At 27.6% G+C, this 28,000-nt stretch overlaps 1 protein-coding gene across 1 annotated transcript; it reads right to left on the bottom strand.

The window, feature by feature from the left end:
* Positions 1-30: 30 nt before the first annotated feature.
* On the bottom strand, positions 31-22,904 carry LOC107448857 (uncharacterized). Its single transcript, XM_043050410.3, has 11 exons — positions 22,796-22,904; positions 21,018-21,109; positions 20,824-20,920; positions 19,631-19,739; positions 16,446-16,532; positions 13,521-13,556; positions 11,093-11,226; positions 8,842-9,111; positions 7,228-7,337; positions 3,550-4,000; positions 31-607 (listed from the first exon to the last, which is right to left on the bottom strand). The coding sequence occupies exons 1-11, from the start codon at positions 22,834-22,836 to the stop codon at positions 559-561; spliced, it is 1,476 nt and encodes a 491-aa protein (XP_042906344.2). The 5' UTR covers positions 22,837-22,904; the 3' UTR covers positions 31-558.
* Between the last annotated feature and the right edge of the window lie 5,096 nt (positions 22,905-28,000).

Below are 28,000 nucleotides of genomic sequence, written 5' to 3'. Positions count from 1 at the left end.
ACTAAATTAATGTATGAACTTGAAACATAATAGAAAATGAATAATTTTTATTACTTAAAAATGCATTGACTATTAATTACATATGTACATAAATTATAATTAGAAAAAATATTACGAGACATAATATCAATAGAAACAAGAGCATGTTTAAATATTCACAACATAAACAGAAAATTATTTTGAAAACTAGTTTGGTATTAAAGCATTTTTCAATTGATATTTTCCAATATCATAGATAAAAGCAATAAATTTTTTGAGAAAAAAATTAGCTTTTCGACTATGCAATAAAAACAAGAAATGTTTAATATTATTAATTTTTCTGTGCAGATTATACAAAAATATTAGAAATACCAATTTTTTTCTGAGGCACTTTAACTGTAATAAAAACACTTTTTAAACTTTAACAATAATGTTTAGTTGATTATTAAGTAGTACTTAGCAGTGATAGTATTTATACGAAGTTATAAAAAAAACCAACTATTTTTTAAGTTATATACAATTTTTAATATTATTAAGTATATCAATTTATGTTTGTAGCAGTTCAATTATAAGACTAGTTCAACTATCTTCACTTTCATTAGAACTCCATTTTTTGCTTTTCTTTTTCCTAAAAATAAAAAATCTTATAAATATAAACTTGAACACATACTTAAATAACTCATAATAGAGATTGTTTTTATATTTTGAAAAACTACAAAATTACTAATTGGTTTATTTTACACATGGGGTGGTTAGTAAGGGCCAAAAGGTTAACATGTTTGTACACCTGTCTTTCTCAACAATGATCTATCAGATTTCGATATTATTTTTGTCTTTGCTATGCTTACATATTAATTTGTGACCTCAAATGTGTATACTTTTTTGTCTTAATTATAAAGATTAAGAGTAGTCTTTATGAACACCCTAATAATTTAATTTTCATAAAACAGTTTTGTGAGGGAAAATAGTTATTTTCCATAATTTTAGAACAGATATTTTGCTTAATCTAAAATATCAGGTTCATAGTTAAAAAGGTATAACAAAGCACACCTCTTACCCAATTACCTACATAATTAGGACATCAATACTGTCGTGCAAGTGAAAAATCAATGTAAGCAACAAAAAATTCAAAATTGAGATTTTTATTTATTTGGCATCTTTACACCATAAGCTACACAAATATTACAAAAGAAAATTTTTCAAAAATAAATTTTGTTTTATCAGTTTTTAGAAATTGTATTTTAGCATTCATAGCATTAGCAATAGGAGAAAAGTTGTCAAGCCATTTTTCTCAGAATTAATCATGAAGCACTTACGTTGCTTTTTCAATTGCAAGGTAGAATAGTCTCTACGTGTGTGGTTCTTTAAAATGACGTTATACACTTTATATTCGAGAGGTAACTTTTTCCAAAAATTTCAGTTAAATGCAAGGTTTTATTTGGTAAAAATGAAACTAAAATTTTAAGGTCGTGAAAGGCACTTAAGAGACAAATTTAATAAATTTGCTCCACAAAATCTAAATTTAAAGGAAAAAATAAAATCTATTTCTGTTGTTCTTTAAAATAATCATGTATTTTAAGCTTAAGAAATAAATATTTTCCAAAAATTGCCAGAAAATAATAGAGTTCTTTCTGATGAGAATATGTTTCAAGCATTAATATCAAAGGGCACTTCAGGAATTAAATCCAGAAAGCATGACGAGCTTGAAAATTGCATTATCCATGTCCAACACGATTGCACCATGTAAATATTTAATTGAAAATACTATAAAATATTTTTAAGTATATAAATATTTTTAACTATATGTTAGAGAACATTCAGTGCAATGATAAAATTAAAGCCAAATTGTGATGTAACTTGTACACAGAGGAAAGCAATAATTTTATGGAAATAAATATTGATGGAATAAAATCTTTTAACCTTTGATTTATCAGTCACAACTGAACAATGCTTTGGATAAAAGGAATATGCACATAAAATAACATACATTTGCAAATAATACTTAACCCTCTGAATGTCAGTCCTGGTTTTTTCCGAACATTTAGCTGCAAACATTCCTGAATTGAGAAACTGGTTTCCTTCATGTTTTTCAATGGGAGAGTAGCATGTAGAGTGGAAATTTTTGCAAACTTTTACTCAGGGACTTAGAGAATTAATACTTCTGACAATAATATTTCTTTTTATAAAAATTTTCTGCACTTACTCCAACAATGCTTATTCATATTGGTTACATCCTTGTTAATAATAATGTTCTGCTCTATTTCATTAATGCTTATCTATCAAAGGCGAAAAATGCTCAATGAAAAAAAACTCCATTGATACTCATTTGTACTGATTACTTCTTTGTTAATAATACTTAATATATCGGATTCATGCTTAAATTTAAAGTGTTGAGGCACATATAACAGGGTGCGTAGCCAAATTATGCAGCAAAATATAAGCCCCTCTTAAGCGCTTTTCAAGCACTCAAAAAATATTTTAAAGCACTATAAAAAATATCATAATTAGGCAGGGTTGGAAAGTTTTTGACAATTGACGGTTTTATCTTGTTTCAACCGTCATGTCAAAAAAAAAAAAAAACCTTTTGGCATTGTTTTTGACACTTGTGTCAAAAAGCATGAAATTTTGAATCATGTAAAGCAAATAGCGTTTTCATAAGCTATGGACTGACGATACGCCGAAAATAGATTGGGTTGGATTAATTGTGAAAACGCTGAATAGAACAATGTGAAGTGCGTCTTTTTGCACAATTCGAAGCGAAAATTAACATAGTAAAGGAAAAATCTCATTTTGAAAAAGGGGAAAATTAAGCACTTTTTAAAAACACCCAATGAAAAAAAGCACATTTAAGGGCTTTTAAAAAACGAAAATAAGCACCTTTTAAAAACACTACACACCCTGTATAGTGACATAAATGTCATTTTTTCCGCAGATAAATAAAAAATACATTAATATAATTTCATCAATATGCATTTGAAATAGATGTTTGGGTATGTAAGGGTTTTATTTAGGCATGTATGCTGCAGATTAACATGCCTGACAAAAAAAAAAAAAAAACTCTTCAGCTAACCATTATCTTTGTTTTAATAAATGATAGATAAGATTTGGCTTTTATATATAACTTAGACTGTATTTCGACTATCAAATGACCCATTAATATATTAGAATATAATTTTAATCCATTTTTTTTTTGTTTATATAGCACAATGATAAAATTTTTTACTAAACTTATAATTGAAAACCTCAATTTTATTGTTTTGATGTTCAAATAGTACCTTTCTTATCTAGTGAATGAGTAACAATGCTATTTGTTTTTTTTCTCGGGGAGGGGGGGGGATAAAATTCAACTCTTTTTAAGTTTTTATTAACACCCTAAAACCTAGAGTGTAAGTTATATAGGCTGTTATTAGGATGTTAGTTATTAGGATAGAGTGCTATTAGGATATAAGTTTAGAAAAAGAGAAAGTAATGAAATATCATTAAAATATCAATTAAAAACAAATGTATAAGTAAATGAAAAGGAATATAAAAACTCAACGGTAATCAATCCATGTAAGAAATGAAACTTACTTTTTTTTGTGTTTATGTTTCTTGGAACTATTAGAATTTTCAGATTTCGAAGAATTTCTTTTGGGAGTTCGGGATCTCGATCTAGAGTCTCTATGCTTAGACTTATGGTGTGATGATTCATTTTTATCTCTGTAATGGCTTCTAGAGGACACAGAATAATTTCTATCATCCTCATCACTGTCTGATTCTGATACCCTGCTAGAACGACTGCGATAACGGTCCCGATTGTAGTCATCCTGGTGATGTTTAAAGTCCCTTGAATGACTTCTTTGTGAAGAATAACGCTCACTGTTGTACCTGGAATTGTGACTTCTCCGTGAATGTGAGTGGCTTTCAAATTCTCTGGGAGATAAATCTCTATCTGCTTCCCAAAACTCATTAGAAGGGTTCTTAAATACATGCAAAAAGTTACAATTGATTCCTTTAGGGCAAGCTTTGCGAAAATATAAACCTAAAATAAACAAGAAAAAGTTTTGGAATATAAAAATTTTTTTTTCAAATATAAAAAAAACTTTCCTTTACAATAATATTTTTTATAGAAGCAATAATATTGTAAATATGCCGAATCAATCACATTTATGCACATATTAAATTTTTTTCTAACCTATCAGGATGTAAAAGCAAATGCTTGAGGTTGTGACAATTTTACGAGAAGGGACATATTTCAGCTATAAATTTCACTGCACAACATGAAAAATGTTATTAGGATTAATATATGCGTTTCTTGTGCATCTTTTGGCAGAAAATAATGAATCTGTATTTAACTTTTGTTTTCCATGCACTATTTTTCTTTCAACTTTATGTATTCTTAAATCACACAACAATTTACAGGCAAAGGCTCTTTTTGGACAGTGAGACCTGTTATTGTGACTGGGCAATTTTAAAAACAAAAGTGTTATCTGATGATCTACCTAATTTAAGGTTCAAGGCTTTAGATACATTAAGAAGTGATAGATTCGAGAATTCACTGGAAGCTTGGCAACTTTTCTAAAATAAATAATTTAAAAAAAAAAAAAAAAAAAAAAAAAAAAAACTGTAGGTTATAAACCATTTTGGTTTTGTTATCAACCAAACACCTTTTGTTTACATAAAGTGATGAAGTTTCAGCTATACTTTAGAAAAATGTTTATATTTGTTGTATGGAGTTACATTTTTATAACTGAAGAGGTGGATAATTAAGCTTTCTACTTTCCTATTCCATATTGAGATGGAAAAGAGTTGAGACAGTCTCTTGACTTTTTTTTATCCTTGATCTATCATTTTCTTTACTAGAAGGCTTCTGACTTCCACTGAAGTTATGGGTAGGGTTGCAAGTTTGTAGCGGGAACAAAGAAACAGAAATTCGGGGAAGATATGCGAGAAATTTTTAAAAATTTCACTGGAACACAAATACCAAAGTGTAAAATATATGCACTGAAAGACATGGGCATGACATGAATAATAAAATAAAAGTTAACGCAATAGCTGAAGTCCAGTGCAATAGCCTGTGTTACCCCATCATTTCAGTATGTTCTCTTGTTTGCAGTGGGGGCTAACTAAACTTTTTCTTCCGTATGCATTCTTTTTGTACTTTAAAGAGGCATGATATTTTTAATTTATCCTCCAAGAGTTAAAAAGATCACCTCACTTGAATGGTTTCAGATTATCTCTTGAATATTATATTTTCTCGTCGTCTTGTTATTGATCTTTCCTCTTAAAGGCTTTATCAGTTATGCATAAGTTTATAAATTTCAGAAAAGTATAAATTAATGTCAAAATGGAAGTAAAAGTTAAAAAGAATAAGTAAAAAACAAACAAATTATATTCCGATAATCTGAAAAAAAAAACAACATTAATAATTCATAGAAATCATCAAGAATATTTGGGCTTTGACAAACTTGCAACCTTAGTAATGAACTATAGGACATTTTGGTTTGTAAGTTAAATCAGGTCATGCAAATTATTTGAAAACAGTCATGACTCATTTTTGTTTGGAGTTATATTAACCCCTTAACTGCCGAGTAAAATTAACGTGCACTCCCCAGTGCCACTGTTTTTCGCGCAAGTGCACTTTCTTACACTGTGTTTTGGTGGGGAAAAATGATGCACGCTTTGCAATTTAAAAACAGTTTACTTTTACAAGACAAGAGAAAGGAAAGATAGAAAATACAAAATTTAAATTAAATAATAAAAATACAATATAAAAGATGTTAAAACTTAGCTGTTGTATGATAAATCCTGAAACATGGTTGGACACATAAACCAACATCATATTCATCACACTGATAGCGGGATTTTTTTTTCTTGAACAAACAGCACATTTCCGCGATGCATTTTTCTTTGAAGACATTGATGGAAATAATAAAAAGCACCAAATACATACGGGAAACGAAAGCGAAAAAAGAATAAACCCGACCTTACTCAAATAAATACACCCAAGCAATTAATACAATATCACTTTTCCATAACATCCTTTTCCCATTCCTCCTCCTCCGAAATTAGTAATACGTTCGCAAAGCAAACACTTTCAAGGCCATTTTACTGCATTCTAAAGTAGGGGGTGTAGTTCTATTTATAGCAGCGCAATGCAAGGCATGGTACTTTGGGAAAGCGTATATATACGCCTGCGGCAGTTAACGCATCGTCTGGTTGAGACGTATATGTACGCCCGCGGCAGTTAAGGGGTTAAATTATCTTGGGTTTTTCACAGCCCATTATCTCTATTTTACATTTCTTTCGAAACAAATAAAAGTCACAAATTAGGAATTTCAGGAATTCTTATTAACAGAAAAGGAAATAAAATATAAAAAGCAATTACACACTAATAACTACAGATTTAAATTTGCTGCAATATTTTCAGTTGGCATTAAACAAACTTGAATATAAATATCATTTATTATCTTCAGCATATTTTTAAATTTAACATTTTGAATAGTGAAAGGCCTCAAACGTATTTTCAATAGTTGTAACATGTTTTTGAACAGTATGTGATCTTAAGTTTAAAATAAAGAAAAAACTTTCAGCATAAAAATATTCATAAACAAATTGAAAGATATTTTTCTGAAAGGAAGTTAACTGATTACTTAAATGAAAGTTCATTCCTTTTTAAAATGTTACACTCTTATTGAGTCTCAGTTTAAAATTAGAAATATTACTTATTTAAATTAGCAAGTGAATATGAAAAAAATATAGAGAATTTTGTAGAAGATCTCATAACATTAATATAAAAAACTTGGGATTTTTTAAAACTTTTTTAATTGTGACTGCATATACCTTTCAATTTCATGTATGATTGTGTAGAATTGACAAGATTAACTTTCTGTCTTACCCTGTATGAAGCACCGGCTTTCAGTTAGCATTTGCAGCATTACACAAAGAGTGACTGTTACAATAGTAAGAATTACACTTAGTGTAATGTTACAAAAATGAATAAGAATTCTTTTTAACTAGACACATTTGAACTACACACAGTGATTATAACTAAATGCAAAGAATATTGTAGTTTATTAAATTATAAGATAGATGTTGTATTGAATCATTTTGGTTTCCTTAAGAAAATAAAAATATTTAATTAAATTTGTTCTTTTGAGACATTGAATGTCTATATATATTACATAACAATCAAATTAAAATACTTTGGATCATACAACCAAAAAAATGAATTAAATAATAAAGGAATATCAAATTAATGATATTTACCACAAATAGCAGATCGCCACTTAATGACATGAGTAAATTCACATGTTAGCTGCTTCCCAGCATAATATCTGCCATTAAAATTTTTGAAACATTCAACAGCTTCTTTTTCACTACAAAAACAATATGCAATTTTAAGTTCAAACAAAATTTTTAAAACTATAACACTATAAACAATAAAAATTAAATTATTGAATTAAAATGAATAAAAATCAAAACTTCAGACTACACTAAATTCTGAAAACTACTATTTTGAAATCATATAAAAAATTTTCTTTTTGTATTCAGGGGCTAATCTACGACTTATGACACAATGCCTATAAAAAATTTGAGATTTGGAAATTAATTTAAGAATTATTAACTGCTTAACTTGAAGGAAAAAATATCATGTTTGGTCGATCTAGATAAAATACAAGTAGGGAGTTAAAGTGCCATTTTTATCTGAGAACTTAAGGCCAATTTTTCTTCAAAATTCCAACTTGTTCGAAAGTAATTGCAACTTTAAGTGCTTTTTTTCAAGTTTTTTGTTTTAAATATTGATTATTTATTTCCTGCTGTATTATTTTTCTTCTGAGAAATTTTTATTTCGTAAGCTCACACTCAAGTATATGTCAATCAACAGTCAGCGAGAAAAAAAAAAGATGAAATGTTATCACATATATTTATATAATATTTATATCGAAAATTTAAAAAATAAATAAAAAATTCAATAAAGAGCAAAATAAAAAACGTTCCCAAATTTAAATTGTTATAAGTCTAGTTAATGAGTAGAATTACTTCTCATTTATTTCTTCTTATTAAGTTCAAAAACCTATATTTCTAAGGTTAATTTTTTCCCAATTGATTATTTTTCAAATCTGGGTAATCATGCATTACATTAAGATTAACATATTAACAAAATGTTTGTACATCAAATTACAATAATTGTATAATTTGAAAATAAAATGTTTTGTGAGAGATATTGCTGTTTAAGGAAAAAAAAAAGATGAATGAGAAGCACTTACAAGGGCTGGTGAAAAGAGCCTGCCAGTTATATAAATAATTACTAATTAAAAGTTGCCTAATTAGTCTACAGTCTAAAAAATTATACAGAATTAAGGGATAAAATTGCAGAAAAAACAAGTGAAATAAAAAAATAAAGATTGAAGAATAGGTCTGGAAAACAATTAAGAAGGCATATTTGCAGCAAATTTATTAATTAACAATGCTTGTGCTGTGTTATGCATAACCAAGAGACAAACAGTTTAACAAATGTTCAATAGTCTCTGATTAATAGAATGGATTAGTAGCTTAAAGTTTGATTAAATTACAACATAAAAATAAAACTATCAACATAGCAAAACTGGACAGAGAGGTCTCATTTTAAATGATAAAATATATAATTTTACAAAAATTAATTAGTGAAATATATTCTAATAAATTTTTCATAACAAAGACAAATTAATTGCTTTTTAATACCCTCATCAGTAGATAAAAAAAAGGATTTAAAAAAAAAATAGAAAACACGGAAAGATATAAATGTGAAAAATATTTAATCCAAGAATTACATTTAGAATATAATAATTTAAAAAGCAATATACAATGAAATAGAAACACATATTTATATATAAAAATTACTTAGAATACTGGATATAAACATTCCCACGTAGATGAGGTTCATGATTACAGCAGACTTTGAATTGAACAACTTTGCCATATTTTTTAAATTCTGGCAAAACATCAACATAGAAATTTTTGAAGTCTTCATAAGTTTCTTTATCATCATATTCCAATGCCATATCAGTATCATGATCTTCTCTTCCTGTGTGATCTATACTATAATGTGTGAACATTCCTTTGATTAGAATAGTTGTGCTGACACTCGGGTGTATATGACCCCTAGAGCATCTGTAATAAAATAAATTCAAGTTTAGAGGTGATAAATGAATTATTAAACACACAATACCAAATATAAATTTCTAAGCGAACCAAAAAAATATAATTTATATACAGTAGAGTCCCGATAATCCGAGCTTCCGCTTTAACCGAGCAATAAAATATTTTAAGGATTTTTTTGTTCTAGTTTATTTTTTATTTTTAAAAATACCGCCGAAAAATAAATCTGAATTTTATCTTCCAAACACTCGGGAAAACAAAATCTAACAACTCTATCCCATGAAATGATCGTTAATATTGTCAATAATGAAAATGAACCTAGCGAAGATGATGAAGACAGTGACGATAAAAATCAACATATAAAAATCTCTCACATAGATGAACTTCAAGCTGTCGAAAATGCTACTGAATACATAGAACAGCAAAAAGAGGTGACACCAGTCTTCCTGTTATCCCTAAAAAATGGCGAAACATTTCTGCAGAAAAGCACCAAAGTTATGTAAAACAAAAAACGAATAAGGACTTTTTTTTAATTAAAAACTCTTTAATTCTCACAAAGTATACTTTTTAAGTTTTTTCAAGAAAGTTTTTTAATAGTACAGTACAGAACCCGTTATCCGGAAATCAGAAAACCGGAAAACCAAAAAACCGGAACGAAATTTGATAAATTTTCCAGCCATTTTTCTTAAAAAAATGTTTTTTTCCTCATAGGATTTTAGGATTTTTCTTTCTTTTTTGAAAGATGTTTACCTTACCATCATTTTGGAAATAATCATTAGTGTATTACTTCATCGTTTTTTCTTCTTTTTAAGATTATTTCCAAATATTTTTTTTTAAGTTGGATTTAACAATAAAAGAAACAGCTTTTTGTAGCTATTCAAAAAACCGGAAAAATCAGTTATCCGGAATAGAGATGGTCCCGATCGTTCCGGATAATCGGTTGCCTACTGTAATAGGAATTGTATGTGGTATACTCGTATAAAATTTATATTTCTTAAATATATTACATTTATACCAACTTTTTCTTTTTTTTTTTATACTCTTCGTTTTAACCGAGTTTTTCAGTTATCCGAGTTAGTCGTGGTCCACATTAACTCGGATAATCGGGACTCTACTGCACTTACATTATTTTTAGAAAAAAAAAGTTATGTGATTGCTTCCATAATAGGATGCTTAGTATAATGATAATTCAAATTAGTACTTTAAAGACAACAAAGATTATTTTAACAAAAGCTAAATTGTGAAATTATTAAAAGAGAATTATAATGTAAAAACAGAAAAAAATAACACTATAGAATTGTTTTTTCCTTTTCTTTTTTAAATACATAAAAAAAAACCCCCCATCTAAACTGCTTTCATAATAAGTAGGGTAAAAAGAAAAATAAAGAACGTGTAGAGTATAAAAATGCAAATCTAACTTTATCATAATTTTTATTTTTTAAAAAAATTATGTAAGCAATACTCCACAAATTAGAACACTTTGACATAGATTTATCACGACCACAACAACATTGGGAGGCAGGAATATTATTAAGGGGGGTATATAAGTCCATGACTAAATTTTTTAAAATAAAATTTTGATTCAAATTAGAATTTTTTTTTGGTTTAATCAGTTTTTTTTAACGTTTTTTTTTAATATTTACCAATTAAAGCTCTGCTAAAAAGAATTAATAACACTAATCACTAATTAAAAACAATCATGCATATTTTTATTTGAGCTCAATATTCTCATAACTAAGAGTAAAGAGAGATAACCAAATTGATATTCATTGAAAAGAAAATTAATTTAGATTAGAAGACATTAATAACATAGATTATTCTTAATTGATCATAGCAGAAAAATCATTCATTTGTATTAAAACTATTACATAGAGCTTTCTTGTATTAAGATTATCAACTGAGAATTTTTTTAATATAGTTCTGCAAGAACTTAAAATATGAATTATTAAATTTTTAGGTAAAAAAAATAAGAAAAAAGAATTTTTTCTTTTACCTTTCACCGAATCTGCATGCACCAGTTTTTGCAAAAAACTGACATTGTGGTTGCTCTTGTCCTCCATCACGATGTCCTGAATTGTCATTAGTATAATGCTTTGGAGCAATTGGATTGTGAAAAGGACCCTTGTCCTAAAAATTTAATTACTAATAATTAACTGCAAAATTATTTAATGATAATCAGACTTTCAAAATAAACATTAAAAGATGGTTGTGAAGAAATATGAAGCTGTAAGAAAGTTTTGGGGGAATTGGATTGAATGCACAGTTTAAAGGCAGAAGATTTAGTTATGGCTTTACAGCAAGAAAATCAAGGTTCAAACATTACAGTACTTTATATTAAAGGAAAAAGAAAACCTTAAATTTTGACAGAAGCTGCTAACAAGGAAAAAAAATAGACACAAAGACACTATGAAATACCAATTAAATACAAACTATACCCAATTACAAAATTCACTGCAATATTTTTTTTGTGTATTGAGAAAGATAAAACTGAATATAAAAACATTTTAATATTTCAATTACATTCTTAAATTTACAACTTTGAAAAGTAAAACATATTAAGTTCATATTAAATACACAGTAATAACATAAACTTTTTAAAAAAAATCCCTTTTTCGACATATCTACATCTACACTCATTCATTGCAGATAGGTCGTGTATAAATTCATTATGAACAAAATGAAATATTTTAAAGCTAATGAAAAAAAAATTGAGAATTTACAAAAGATCGAATCAATGGAATATTTTTTTTATACAAGATTTGTAATATAAGTCTCACTTCATTACTTAGTAACATTATTTGTATGAATTCCCAAGCTAGCAAACACTGTGCAAGACAATAATCTAAAAACATTCAAAATTTCAAGGAATTATGTAAAGAACTAAAAAATTAGAAGAGGTCATGATTATTTCAGATGATAAAATCAAATCAATAATCAACTGGATTTTCCAGTAGAGTTGACATGAGGGGCGATTCAGTTGACTAGAAAGTAGCGAATTGCTAGTAAAAAAAAACAAAATGTTAGCAACAGAAAACACAAAAACAAAAATTTCTAGTAACTTTCTAAGGCCAGGATTTTCCTTCTTTTTCATGTGATTTTTCAAATTCCAATAATTTTATTACAATGTTATTACGGCATGCCAATTTCGAAGTAGAGTTGTGTTTTCCTAACATTCTCGTATGACAATTATTCCATCATTAATACTCATCTTTTTTCGTATTATTTTTTATAGCTATTTATCCTATTTTTTGGCAATCTTTAGATGATTTTTCAAACTCAGTATTTTTAACATGATAATATTGTGGCACCTGAAGCTCAAATTTGAGTGATCATTAATTAATACGCATGATTCATGGATATTCCGTTGTTAATCTATGTGGTTTCTCAGAAATTACTTTAGCTATTTTTCATTTTTTTGGCATTTTAATAGGGTCATTTAAGTTTCAATATTTTTAATACAATGTTACTAAGACACATGAATATTAAAAAATTATAATTAATAAGTTTTTGAAGTTTTTTTTCCGATCTTCTACTGTTTCAACACGGTTTGGTAAAGTTTGATTTGATTTCTTAATATGATATTTCGAATTTGAGTAATAATCTTCTGACGTACTTTATTTGGGACAATTCCATCCATTATCTACGTCCTTTTCCGCCAATTGTCTCAACAGTTATTTTTCGTTTTTGAGATTTTTTTAACATAGTTTTTCAAATAAAGATATTTTTAAGATGTTATTACGACAAATCAATTTCAAAATCGACTAATCACTTTAGACATACTCAATGCACGAATATGGCAATGTAAATTAATGTCGTTTTCTAATAATATTCTCAGCAGTTATCACCGTAAGTTGTCTTACTTACAGCCTGGGAAGTAAAACTACTTTATGAGAAGCGATAAAGGTTAGCAGAGAACCTCAGCAGAATCACGATAAAATCTTAAACTAAAATTTTTTGTTGTTTCTAAAATGGGAGAAAATTGTAAAAGATTCCTAAGAGAAAAAAAGCCAATAAAGTTTACATTCTTCTCCAAACTTCTTTCGAGTAATTAAAATAGCTCCTTAAAGATAGGACAACAGTTGCATATACAACAGAATTTAGATACCCTGCATAAAGGTAAAAAGAGTCAAATATTGATCAAAATCCCGTCCTAGTCTTTAAGGGAGAAGAGAGACTAAAATTGAAATATTTTAAAGTTTTACACTAAATCTAATTTAAACATCATTAAGAAGAATAAATTTCACAGCTCTGTTTCCATAAGAGAACCAATAACTCTAACTTCACATATTTTAAACACACAATGGTAATCCTCACTAAAAACTACTATCACTATGTGAAATTTTATATTTTACAGCAAAGAAACAAAAAATAATAAGGTATACAAAACATTCGATAATTGAGCAATAATGTGGGAAACATACCTCTGGTAGGCTAGCTAAGGCTTCCTGAAGAGCTTCCTAGATGATGAAGTGGTTTTGTTATTTAATACAACTGAAAAACTCTGAATAAAAAGTTAAGAAGTAGTGAAACAATAAATGAAATCAAATATTAAAATGATACTGAATGTAACATGAAATTTTGGTACCAAATAAAACTTTAACTGATTTTGAGATTGTGAATTTATGCAAACATTGACACACAGGAAAAGTACATAGTTATAGTATTTACTAAAATTTTACAGACAATTATCCAAATAATGCAAAGAAAGAGAAATATATGATTAAGCAAGAGAAATAAACTCCCGACCTCTGCAGAATTTGAGCTTGTAGTTAGAAAATGAAGTAAGGTTTTTATGAGCCTAGCTATTTGGAAGGATCAAAAAATATATTTCTATGTGTAGAATGGTCAGTGGGTTAAAAATTGTACAGCTTTTTGGACTGAAAAACATGTTATGCTTAGCTGCATGCAGAACACATTAAATTAATCCATTAAGTCTTTAAATTAAGTTTTTCAATAATAATAATGACCCTTTAGAAAATATTTTTGTGATTCATATTCCCTAAAATGCCACTTTGCATGTTTTTTTTCCTCACAATGATAAATTGATTTTTAGCAGTATTTGGTTAAATAATTGCTGAGAGGAAATTTCAATCAAATTCTTTGTTTTCTTTCATTGATTTCAGATTTCCCTTCTATGGTTGCCATGTAATGTATTTGTTCGAGGAAACCTTTTTCCACACGAAGCTTATTTCTTTTATAAGCACTTCAATTAATTATGTTTACAAAAACAGGTATAGTAATATAAAGCCCCAACTACATTTCTTATAAAGAGACTATTCTTTTAATCTCCTAAAATCTGAAAACCATTCACTTATAAAGTGAGATTGACAATATAATGCCTGAAAAATAAAATGATATCCAAGAAATTTAAAATTGTAGCCAATATGTTAAAGCTTTCAATGTTATAAAAACAGGCATGAGAGTGGACGAGAACAAAAAGTCTGAAAATACCTATCTACTCAAATCATAAAAAAATAATTAAAAAAGTGTGTGGAACAATTCTGCATGAAAGATGAAAGATACCATTTTAATTATTTATGCTGTATGTGCTATGGGTTCATATTTACCCTATATGTTTTTTTTTTAACTGTATGTGTACAGTAAGCAAAATAAAAAAGGACCACCCTGGATAACTTTTGATTAACATGAATAACTTTAATGATTGGAACATCACGTTCTAGGACTCCATCTTAATGGTTTGAAGAGAAAAACAATTAAAAATAGTAAATATTTACTAAAATTTATTTTTTGCATGGAATTATCTTTGAATAAGCAAATTTTTTAATTGTGTGCAAATATTTTTTAATTTGCTTAAAAAGTTCTCAAGATACGGTGAAACACACAAAAATAAAATTAACATTAGGAGTCCAAACTTTGAATCGCTCACCTGACCAAACTATGGGGGACCATATTTCCCAGATTGCGGCTACCCCCTATAATTTGGGGGTCAAAAATCTGAATCCATTGAAAAAAAGGTATGTTTATTTAGAGAAAGTACATTTCTTGTCCAATTCCAAAATTTAAAATATCGTCTGCCCTTACTAATTAGCATACTTGAGGTCAGCCCCTTGAGCCATTAAAATGGAGTCCTTGAATGTGAAAATCTGATCATTAGATCAAAAGTTATTCAGGGTAGGCCGTTTTTTTTATTTCGTGCAGTGCACATTAACAGTCTAACAAATTGTTAAGTTTTATATTTTAATCATGATTAAATACAATAAAAAAATTATGAAGTATAACAATAAAATAATGTAGAAATATTAAGAAAAATAAACATTTAACAAGGCATTTTCCTTCATTATTTTTTCTTTTCTAAAATGTAGAAAATGGGAGGAATATCAGGCCTGAATAAATAATCTGATGCTTGTATAAATCTGACTAGTATGTAAGGGAAATATAACACTTAAAAGATACATGTTGAAGATTATCCAATCGCTTTGAAGATCCAGATCAAGGATTTGATAGTTGTGTGAAAGTTAAGGATCATATTGAAAATATGTATCAAATAAAATATCAAAGTACAATATTTTTTACACAATAAATTAATATAATACAGAAAATGCAATTTTTTTCTCTCTCTAAAATCAGGTATTTGAAAGAATAAATATCCATTTTAATTTATAAATATTTCTGAGAAATTTTTTTAAACAAATTCTGAATTTAATTTACTGATAATAATAACTAAAGTTAGTATTATAGTAGGGTTCACCAACAAAATTTAGCAATTTTAAAAGTAAATAAATTGATAAAGAAACTTTAAAATTTAAATTAAATGTTCTTTTAATAGCACAAAGTCAAAATGACAGTTAATTACCAAAAATTAAAAGGTAAATAATAAGAGAAGATTAGCTTTTTAGCAAAACATTGGTATTCATTGGCTTTTTTTTAAAAAAAAAATTATCAGCAGCCCATAAGAAGCAGAAAAGAGAAGAAATTGCTTGTTTGTAACATCTAACATGTCCAATTTTTTAATTTAAATTTTGACAAGCATACTAAAAACATATGCTAGAGGCAGTTATTAACTAACACCCCGGTATCTATAAGGGCAAGCAAGGCTAATATAAAATATTTATTAAATGGCTATACAAGATGGCCCCTAATGTCCTGCACTTATAACAAAACTTGATTAATTATAGAAAAAACTATTGTCTCAATTAAAAAACTTTACAAGAACAATATAGCTAGAAGAGTTTTGATTTATACTAAAAATTGAAAATATTTATAAATCCCATGAAATGATTTAGAACAAAATGAAAAAAAAAAAATTCTGAAACATAAAGAAACAGTGAAATATATTTAGAAAATGTAAAAATTAAACTAGTTGGATATCTGTAATTGAAGACCACCTCTTTCTGATTCTTCATTTTTTTATTTTCTAATTCCAATTTATTTTCAAGATTCTGCTGTTTTTCAAATTCTTCCAATATTCTTTTCTAAATTAAAAAAAAGTTCTAATTATTACTATTACAACATAAATACATATACACGAAAAAAAAATCATCACATAATATTAACTTTTCACTTGTAGAAAAATAAATTAATAAAATATTAAGAACTATTTAGATAAGAAATATCATAAAAAAAGAAAATTTTTATTATTATAAATGGTGGATTGACCATATAAGATACTAATGCAAGCTCTGAGTCTTCAGTATTTACAGGGTCAGTACTCGTTGCACTTATGAAATATGTAAGTCTCACTAATTATTCTTATTTACTCTTATATCAAATGTATCTTATTACAATATAACCCATGCAAATTAATTTATTTTAAAAACCTTCCCATTTTCGCTAAGAAATTTTTTAAGTTTACTTTAGTTACAAAGAAAAAAAAACCTAATAAATTAATTAGTAAAAAATCTAGATCTTAAATCTTAACTCATAAATTCTTCAAGTTTAAGGTAAATCTCATTCTTATTTGCCTTTTAAACATTTTCTACACTCTTATTGTCGACTTCATCATACATTTTTTATTTATTGCTTTTGAATTTTATTTAAAAATATCTGCTATAGGAGGATGTTAAACATGACCAACAAAACGTTTGTATTATTGGCATGGATAATATAATTATGTAAGTATTGCAATCATATATAAGAGCAACTATGTGTCAAACAATACATCTAATTAATCATTATTTATTAACTTTAATAGATTGTCATATGATAATTTTTAATCTTTACTTTGATGCATTTCTTAAATCTAATTCAATATATTGTATCCTATTTCATATGCTATGTTGTATGTAAAATTTTCCTCAAATGAAGCTTCTGGATACTACCCTCAACTGGTAGGAAAGTACAAGGCAGTGTGCTGGTATTGTTCTGGTAATGTTTAATCCCAGAAACAGATGTACTAATCCAAATTCAAAATCATACTACTCTAATGAAAAAACAAAAAGAGAAAACAAACAAAATAAAAAAGGAATAACAACTAGAATAGTTAAGATATTCTAAGATACACAATAGAATCTCCTTTGGGTTATGTAATTGATTTTAGCCCAAAAATGAGAAAATATTAAAAACTATTTACATTTTTGTATAGCACTTATCCATTTAACGGTAAGTTTAATATCAGTTGCAACAGTACCTGTACTAGGTATTTATTTCCACAATACCAGCAGAACCTATTACCACAAGTAATAAAGTATCACTGGCATCGATAATAGTTTACCCCTTTTTCTGTAACAGACACTACAGTACTTTTCATCTTAATGTATTACATAAAATTAACAAAACCAGTGCTCAACACTTTAATTTTTATATTTAATGCTTGACGGCAAAAACAGACAATTTAGTGATTAAGAGTAACTTCACCATTGAGCTTATAATTTTACATGGATGCTAAAACAAGAACAAAAGGTTATAGTATGTAAAAGCAATAAATACTAATTGTTCCTAAATACAGAGAAATGTAAGAAAGAAGTGTATTTAGAACATCCCAAAGCTTTAAAAAAAGTAAAAATAATATCAAACACTTTAAATTTTAATGCTACAGAGTCTAATAAATATGCTTTTTTTTTAAAAAAAAAGTATTCATTTTATGAATACTGCAATGCCATAATAGGCATTACATATTTTCTAGCTTTTAAAATTTCTTTAATTCATTTTTTTTAAATCATTCTCAATCAAATTTTCATTAAATTAAACAAATTATTTAATTTTTAATACATTTTATAAAAAGCTAATATAAATATTTTATTCTTTTGTTAACAATCAATGTAACAGCTAACTATTTATTTCAATACAAATGTAAAACTCAATAATTCACTGTCGCGACTATATCGAACATAAAAATCTATTTTTAACTCATTATTTCTCTTACCACAAAATTGTTTCGATCACAGGGTTATACTAATTCTCACAGTTTTTTTGGTTATTAGCCATAGCCAAATTATTTTTCAAATTTAATATTGATTACGAGGGGTTGGCTTTGCTCTTGGCTATTTTATCTTTCAATAAATCGCCAACCATGGATCTCTTCCCATGCTCCTGTCTGTTGGGAACAATTCACTTGAGTTTTAATTTTGAATTCTTGGCCTTAGGACTGGGGGCTTCGGCCCTCAGCCAAAACGTTCAATTTTAAAGCTTACTTTTTGATGGCATTGTGAGCTCAAGTCGAAATTCCGGAAAATTTATTGAGTTTAATTGACAATATTAATTGAACAATTGACAGTATTTAGACAGTTTAAATTAAAACATTAAAAAAAAAATTAAACAAGTTTTTTTTTCCTTATTCTCAATATTTCTTAGTTTAGTTAAAATATATTTACAATTTTACATATACCTATACCATTTACACATACGTATGATGACCTGGAGAAGTAATTAAAATTTACAAATATGTCTTTCCTGAGTTTATGATTATAATAACTATTTATTGATAAAAAATGATCTGAAATGAAAAAATGAGCTTATAAAGTATCCGGCTCTCGTTAACAAACAAATAAAATAAACTGTATTTTTAAGTTCCACCTTTGAAAATTTGATTTCCGGAAACTTCTGTGATCAATGATTTTTTTAAATGTCTGGACCTTCGATCTCTGGAAACTTCCGGATCACTGTTAGTGAAAAATCCGGAATTTTTCTGGAGCACAATCAGCCCTGATGGCAGGAATGAATCTCCACATATTTTTTTTTATTTTATGAATTTAAAAATATGGCCAGATTCTTTATAATAAGATAACAAAGATAATAAATCAATTTTGCTTAAATAATTTAATTTATTTTCCCGGGATAAATATTCCTCCTTTATAACCAAAGAAAATGTATCTCATAAAATATGCTTAATACTACAATGATGCTACTTCCACTATACACTAAAGATATGCTGGACCACCCCCTCTCATAAATACATTTATAAAAATAAAATAAAAAATGTATGCATTAATAAATTATAAACTCAAAGAACAATGATAATTAAATATAAATTTAGTATGTGAAATTTTTTATGTAACATAACGACACAATTATATGTTTGGAAAAATGCAACATTGCTTAGCTTTGTTAGTAGATAAATTATGTAAAAGTTTACCCTCTCTTCTTCGCGTCGAATTTTTTCTAATTCCAGCTGCTGTTGTTTCTTTCTAAATTGGTTCTGAGCTATCTCTTCTCTCCAGAGCCATTCTTTATGTTTACGAAGTCTAAAAAGAGTCAACATAAATGATGTATAAAAACAAGGAAAAAAGCATATTAATGTTAAAATATTTACAGACAGCAACTGAATTCTTGAATTAATAATAATAAAGGAGCAAATAAGTGAACAGGGTTGGAAAATATTTGAATTATATTTAGCTTAGAATTATAATTAAAAAAAAAAAAATATGTGGGGAAATTGTTTACTACAGACAGAGAAGAACAAATGTTATTTTTCCACTACATGAAGTAATAAAAATACATTGATTATATTCTTTACTATAGCATCTAGTCCTTAACTTTTCATAAAATTGAGGGATAATAAATAACAATAAAGAACTTTGAAATTAAGATGAACAATAGAAAAAAGGGTCAAAATTACATATTAACTGCAGTTATAGATTAATAATGCTACATAATGAATTTAACGTTTGAAAGACATTAAAATTTTAACAATGGTAAAACAATTTTTGTAGACTAACATTGAAATTTTTCACATAAAACAACTATTTGTTATTTTAATTAAATACCAAGCAGACTGAAAAATGGAAAACACCATGTAAATTTTTCTTGACAAGCAACGGAATATTAGCAAAAATGTTATTTGCAACTTTTTCTGCTGCAGGGGCAAGTTCAACAAAATGTCCCATCCATCAAGAAATAAAAACACAAGTGACATGTAGATGTTAAAGTATTTTTCGATAAGGAAAGTTAAGAAATTCACGCAAAGCCTTGGTTCCTTTTCTTAGTCTTCAAAATGTTGGTAGAAAAGAAAGTGCGAGACGGAATAACAAATTTCAATAAGTTTAAAACATCTAACAACCATGAAGAGGTATTAGAATTTTTTACTATGCTTGGCAGTTGTAAAGATATTCTCTAAAAATAGATTTTATTTACTCAAGGCAAGGTCATTGAATATATTTATGACATTTATTGAGTAAATAATAAAATGAACGTTACTTTTTAGTAATTTTAGTTTTGTAAAATAGTTTCTGAATGACAGGAAATATGTAATGCATATCTTTGCATGACAAGTTTAGTAACATGCAAGTTTATAGATTTTGGTAGAAGAATTTAAGTAGTTCAAATTACCGCTCTCTTTCTTCAAATTCTTCATATAATTGAGAATTTCTCCGCCGATCCTCCTCTTGTTCAATAAAACTTGGTGAATTTTCTCTCTTTTTAAGTTCTAAAATAAAGAAAATAAACATTCATGTAAACACAATTTATAACAGCACATATAATTATCAAAAACTGAAGTATTAAAAAAAAAAAAACAAATTTACCTAATAATTCTTGATAGTCCCTTTCTTGAGCAGTTTGCTGACGAATTCTCTTTCTGCGAAACTTTTTCAGTAGTGCTCGAAATTGCTTATGGCTAAAAGTAATATTACTGGAATTAAAATTTATAATACAATATTGTTCATCAAAAATGCATTTAATTCAAGATTGCTAAGCAAGCAATATTTTTATATGCATCAAAGATGGTAGATATTTAAAAATTTTTGAAACTAAACAAATTTCTGGTACATTCTACGAATATTCAAAGTGTGTACTCTTGGTCAACCAGTATTCATTTGAATGGAAAGCCAGTTTTGACCATGTGTTTAATAATATGAAGTTTAAGATCTGAAATATAGTGTTAAAAGAGGAAAAATTGTGGACAAAATAATTTTTAAATAGTTCAATAAATATAACAAAGATATCAGTTTCAACCACAAATATAGTAAACCTCAAAAATTCGGATTGTTGGAAAGTATAGGAGGATAAATTTCCAAAATTATATATTTTACTTTTAAGCCAATAGTGATGTTCAAACTATAGACCTACAATTATACAAGTATTGAAACAATAAGAACAAATACTGTTGTTTCGTAAATTGAAGAGCAGTGTTTTCACTACAGCGCGAGAATCTCACATATTTGTTTCTTTTTTCGCAATAAAAAATTATAAACGTGAGAAGTTCGCGCACTCTATTAATCAATTTCAAAATGCGCAAATTTTGGAAAAAATTTAGTCTTTTGCCATTTTGAATAAAATCTGTTTCACTTTTCTTCCTTGATCTTTCATTATTTTGAACATCGGTCCGTGTTATCTAGCTTCCCTATTTACCAGCATTGTTCAGAACCAGTGCGAACATCAGAATACCACCCCCCTTCCGAACCAGGGAACAACTTTCAGAACACATTTCTCTGCAACCACGTGTTCACAGTAGGTAAGGTTTCTTCATGTAAAACGTTTACATTTTTTGTGCATGAATCTAAGATGGACAAATACCTTGTTAAGGCGACATCTTCTACTCCGTGGCGGACAAATGAAAATGAAACAAATGTCGGTAGAAACGGTCAAAACGAAACAAATACGGATATTTTTCAGCCAAATAAATATAATAGCTGATGAAAAAGTAGATATAGAACATTTTCCATATGATGATGCAGCAAAAATATTCAATTAGAAGATGTTAAAAATGTGTTGTAATTGAAGAAATAATTTTTTTCCAAGTCTATTCGTGTTTTTTTAACTTTTTGAAATCTCACTCTGTTTTTGAGAAATTCTCTCCCATTTTTTTTCTGTGATGAAAACACTGGAAGAGGCTCTATTACAAATCACGATTACGGAAATCACCTCGATTTTTTTAATGGCTTTTGAAGACCGGATATTTTATTATGATATAATGACAGGCAAATTTTAATGCATGATATTGAGTGTTATTTCGGCTTTTTCTTTCGATTTCAATTTATTTCTCATTCTTTTTAATATCTAACAAGCACTGCAAAGAAAGATAAGTATATTTTTATTGAAATTAACCATACTTCTACAAACATAACAAAAAACTTAAAATAAGAGTAGTTTCACAAGAATAATATATTCCAAGTTAAAAATTCTTGAAATAATGTTCTAATAATGTAATAATTCTTTAAGCCATGTGAAGTGAATTCTAATAGACAAAATTATCACAAGAATAAATATATTTTAATTGCAAATAGTCAACGATTTCTAGACCAGTTTTTATCTAATAATTAAATCATAAATGTTGTGAATAAACTAAACTAATGAAAGTTACCTCAATTTACAAGCTTGCTTAGCAAAATTAGAAACATTCATTTTAGAACAAACAATAAAATTTTTGCAGTCAAATATTTTAGTAGGGAGCCATTTGTTCTGGTTGGAGATTGGGTAAGGTTATTTACATACCTTACGGTTATTTTACAAACAAAGCTATTTTGCATGTAGCTTACATGTATAAACAAAATATGAGCTACCTACTGCTAAGAAAGCTTAAAGCTGAAAGAGGGGAATTTTTATAAAAAGTATGAAAGCGTCCTCTTAAGTCGATTTAGTGAAGCTGTATAAAAAGTCAAATATAATTCACTTTGCAAAATACTGTAAATATTTGTAATCTTAGAAAAAAAAAAAAACAAAAAAACTAAAAATGCTATAAGTCAGTTGATTTTTATAAAATTTGTTTTTGAATGTTGAAGTGATGGAAAAAGTTTTGAGCAATATTGACATTTTAAGAAAATGAAAAGAAATGAGTTATCTTTAATTTATTATTAATGTATTAAAATTCAATCAAATCAATTACATTAAAATAACAGTGTGCTAAATCTATTGATGTATCGTAAAAATGAAAATTTTTTTTTCTTCTGAATAATATGTTTCATTTGAGTAATAAAGACAATGATAATAATATTGGAAACTACGAATCCAGTTATACGAATCACTTTAATTAAATTAGTGTACACTATTTGCGATTCGAAATTTTTTTTTACATATAAGTGTCAGACCATTATATAAGCAATTTTAATAAAAAAAAAAGAATTTTTGTATGTAATCGTATCATTGTATCATTTAAGTACTAATTTTACTCAAAAACAGTAAATCTGAGAACATTTAATGTATTTTATTCTTTAGAATGCAATTTGGAGTGCAATATAGTATAATTTAAGTTTGGAAGAAGTTCATGCAAATAAATAAGTTTCATATAAATAAAATTGCGGTTGGGTAAAGTTTTTCAACGCTACGGTGGACTAAAATAAAGAAAAGTCTCTTCTAAGAAAAGAGGTACAGTCATCACTTTATTTGTCATCGCTCATTTTAAATTACTTTTTAATTTACTTCCATGGTGATCACGCATTTTTTCCTTTGCTGTATTTTGTTGAAAGTTAATCTGCTTTTTGAAGTTACTTAGACCTCGTTATTTTGGAATAATTTGGGTTAAAAAAACTTTGATAATTACCTTCAGATGGTACTGATTTAGCCTCTTCAATATTATTACAAAATTTTGAAAAATTTTTCAAGCAATTTTCGTAATGAGCAAATGTTTATTTTCATATATCTTTATGTATTCCGTAAGAAACAATAGAAATTTTTTCTTTTATTAATAAATAAATTGCCGTAAAATTTGAAGTGCTCTTTAAAATGAAGTAAAAATTGGCAAAAGTTAGAAAATTTGTACATTTTATGGTACCTTCCATTATATCTTTTGAAGTGAGCAACTCATTTATCCAACCCTTCAAATATCTGGAGAGTACGGGAATTTTGACTAGTAGCCGTGATAGTTCCAGGAGAGCTGATACGCACACTATGCGTCCGTCAAGGTGGCCAAGCTGGACCTGGCATTTATTACAACACTAGCTTACGTAAAATATTTTAGGCAGCAGATCCTTACATAAATTGATTAACAATATATTCATCTGATATTATAGTTGATTGCAGTTCCAGTTCCTCAGTTTGACTTTATGCCCATGAATAAAATAAATTTTTTTGCAAATTTTTTTCTGCTCCATTGCCGGATCATTTATATTGTATTCAGGGAAAAGATTATTTATACATCACCTGTCAAAGAGAATTTAATAGTTTAATTCCAGCTATTATTCTGAATTGGCTCCTAAAGTAGTCTGTCCATCATCCGATAATTTATTGGGGACAATAGAGTTAAAATAAAACCAACTCAATACCATCCAATAGATTGATAAAAATCAAAGTCTGACAGTGCCTCTAAATTAAAAGTTAGAAAAAGCTAGAATTAAAAAGGTATTTGAGGTAATATTTATAAATTGGATTAAGACAAGTAAAATTATAATTTAAAAAAGTATAATAAATCTTATTTTAACAGTAGTAACTAATTAAAATACTCGAAGCAGTGAAAGTCAGAATTAGAAGTCAAAGTTAAGAAGGTTAAGCTAAAAACTATTAAGTTTACTAAATAACCATGTATAATAAAAACAGTCGATGCTCGGTAAAATCTCAATTAAATATCAATATTAAAACTGAGTGTTAAAAGAAATCTACTCAAGAAAGTAGGTGGCAGTTCGGAATTTTGTGCATCTTGTTATAAGATGCTTAACGTTTTGAAATTAAATCAACAAAATTTAAAAAATTGCGTAAATTTTACAGCTTTTTTCACTTTAATTTTGGAAGAAATAAAATATTGATAGGTTAGGTTGGAAAAAAATTTGTTACGCATTTTTTGTCTTATACGCAGACCAGCAGTTTATTGAAATACTAGCAATTTTTCAAGATGGTGTACAAAGCTGGAATTTAGGGAATGTTTATAAAAAATCGTTCTCTACGACTAAAGGGGATTGATATGGTCAGTTTTAGTCTCAAATTATTCCCAACAGAAAGCTTTTAAGTGACCAGGCGCACACCGAGAGCTTTTGAGAGACGCAATATATCACAACTAGTGAATCTTTCCCGAAAAACTAGCAATAGACACCAAACTTTATCTTGGTTCAAACTCTCGGCAAGTGTCCAGGTAGGATTCTAAATAAACCCATATTGAAAATGAAACTTCTGCGGGTGATACCTCTACTTGACGTAATACCATCCTCTGTTTTAAAATTTGGTGTTCTGAGAGCAGTGAATTATGAAAGCTGACTAGTCTACTTCATGTTTAGAGTAGGGGGGGGGGGGAATTTTCTTTCCTGCTATTAGCCAAAGAAAATGCTTGAATTTCTCTCTTAAAATATCTTAAACCTCTACTACAGTATTGCTTTGCCATGAGTCCTGCGTTTGAGTTTTGTTTTATTTATCTTTCTTGTACTGTTGTTTTCTTTGGCTTCAATTTATAATAAGTGGAAGAAAAAAAATTACTATTAGGGATGGATAATTCTGTGTGATAGCGGAGAATTGGAAATTTAAAAATCTAAGAAACAACTTTTTTTAAAAATGCTTTTGCTTTTAAAACGTGTTTGTTGCTAAATTAGGAAGAATGTGATGAAAAAAAATATTAAGTGAAATAAAATTTGAAATAATTTAGCAAAAGCCGATCAATTAAAATCTTGTGATGAATTTTGATGATCAGGGTTTAAAAAAAATCATAGTATGTAAACGTGTAAACATGCAAAGATAGTTTCAGTGATTCAAAGCTTCAACATCATTATTATTTTTTTAAACATAACAATGTTATTAACTGGAAAGGAATTAGTGTGAGGCAACGAACAAAAAAAAAAAATAGAAGTTCTGTGATAAGTGTGTCAACTAAATGATTTGTTGTGGAAATATTATCAATAACTATAGCAACATGATATTAGTTCGCATAAAATAATAATTAGAATGTTAGTGCTTTTAGTAATTTCTGTAATACTCTTTTTCTGAGGATTCCTAAAAATTCGTCTAACTATTATTGACACTATTCGTATTTGAGAGAGTTTATATGACGCTTAAAGAGGTGAATTTTTTCTTTAATACTGAAAACCATTTAAAATTTTAAGTCTCTTAAATAAATTAATAATTCAAGATTAAATTATAGTTTTCAGATTTTTTTACATCTTTTGAGGTAAAGTAGTACTGTAATTATTTTCGCAAAAAGTGCTAATTATTGCGTTATAGCGGTTTTTTTTGATTAGGAGGATCATAAAAAACTATTGCTACAGTACTTATATTAGTAAATTAGGTAGCTATTACCACAAAACCTATCACCACAACTAATTTATCACCATTGGCGTCAATAATAGTTTGGTGATCTTTTTTTACGACTGTTTGACACGGAATAGCACCACTAAATCTTTACTCCCACAAAAAGTAGTGTTGCAAAAGAAAAAAAATATATGTACTAAGCGCAAATATTCTTTACATAAGACATTTACTGCACAAATCGATAGTTTCATGAAACCGAAATAAGTGAAATTCGAGGAAATAATGTTAAGTTTTTAATTCCCTATGCAATAGAAATTTTCAATAAAAAATTTGTTGTTTAGAGGGGTTAGTCTTTATTAAATATGTATTTTGGAAAAACTAAATACGTGCTTTGACTCATGAGTATTAAGAAATAAAATATTTCAAAAAGTGGAGTTAATCGATGCCTGCAGTGAACAATTCTTATATGAAATAGAATGTATGTATGATCCATATTCTGAACTATTTCACTCTAAATGTAATGGTTGGTGTTTACTGAGCCAGAAGGAAAATTTATCTCCTTTGAAGCTAGTATTTTCACGCACTAAGTGTAAATCTTAATTTCTCGAAATAATGACCCTGAATATTTTTATTTAGAAAAAAACTATTAACTAACTCTCAAAATTCGATGCAAAGAGATATTTTTCCAGAATAAATATACCTTTCTTTTGAAATAATTTCAAGTTTTGACCACAAAGAAATAGGGCGGAGATACCCATAGTCTGGAACAAATGGTCCCAAACGTACTTCGATAAACTTAAATTATGTAAGGTCAGCAAGTGATAAATTTAATGTCAATTCACCAGAAAAACTGTAAACATTGCAACACGGATTAAATAATACTAAGCAAAATGAATTATTTTTCGGTGACTTGAATGTCTGATTCCCCTTGTTATTGTCTAATGTGAAGCAATCAGGAAGATCGGTGAAATATTGTCAATTATTCGTCACCATCGGTATAATTTATAGAAGGTTAAGAAAAGAAAAGAAATGAAAAACATTTTTGTCTTAAATATTAGTTCATTTTTAATAGCTTAAAAAAAATATTATTAGGTACCCTTAGTAACAATTTTCGAGAATTACAATTATGATTGTGATATTTGGCTGTCAGAATTTGTATTTTTAAATCAAATATTTTAAAGACTTGTCAATTCAGTTTGCGTGTTAAATCAGATGGAAAATTCAAAGCATGGCAAAAAGAGGTATTGATTGAAGCGTTTTTTTTTGTTAGCAAGAACGTTTATAAAGCAGTAACATGGCAATTACTTATTTAACTCAATCCTTGTTGTGTACATAACATCATTACTAATAGACATTTTTTTACCCCTGACGAGACACAGGTACTTTACTAGATTATAGTTTACTG

This window comes from Parasteatoda tepidariorum, chromosome 8 (genome assembly GCF_982258835.1).
Source record: "Parasteatoda tepidariorum strain Cologne lab strain chromosome 8, Ptep-v5.0, whole genome shotgun sequence".
NCBI classification, from domain to species: Eukaryota; Metazoa; Arthropoda; class Arachnida; order Araneae; family Theridiidae; genus Parasteatoda; species Parasteatoda tepidariorum.
This window is presented reverse-complemented; position numbering and strand designations above follow the sequence as displayed.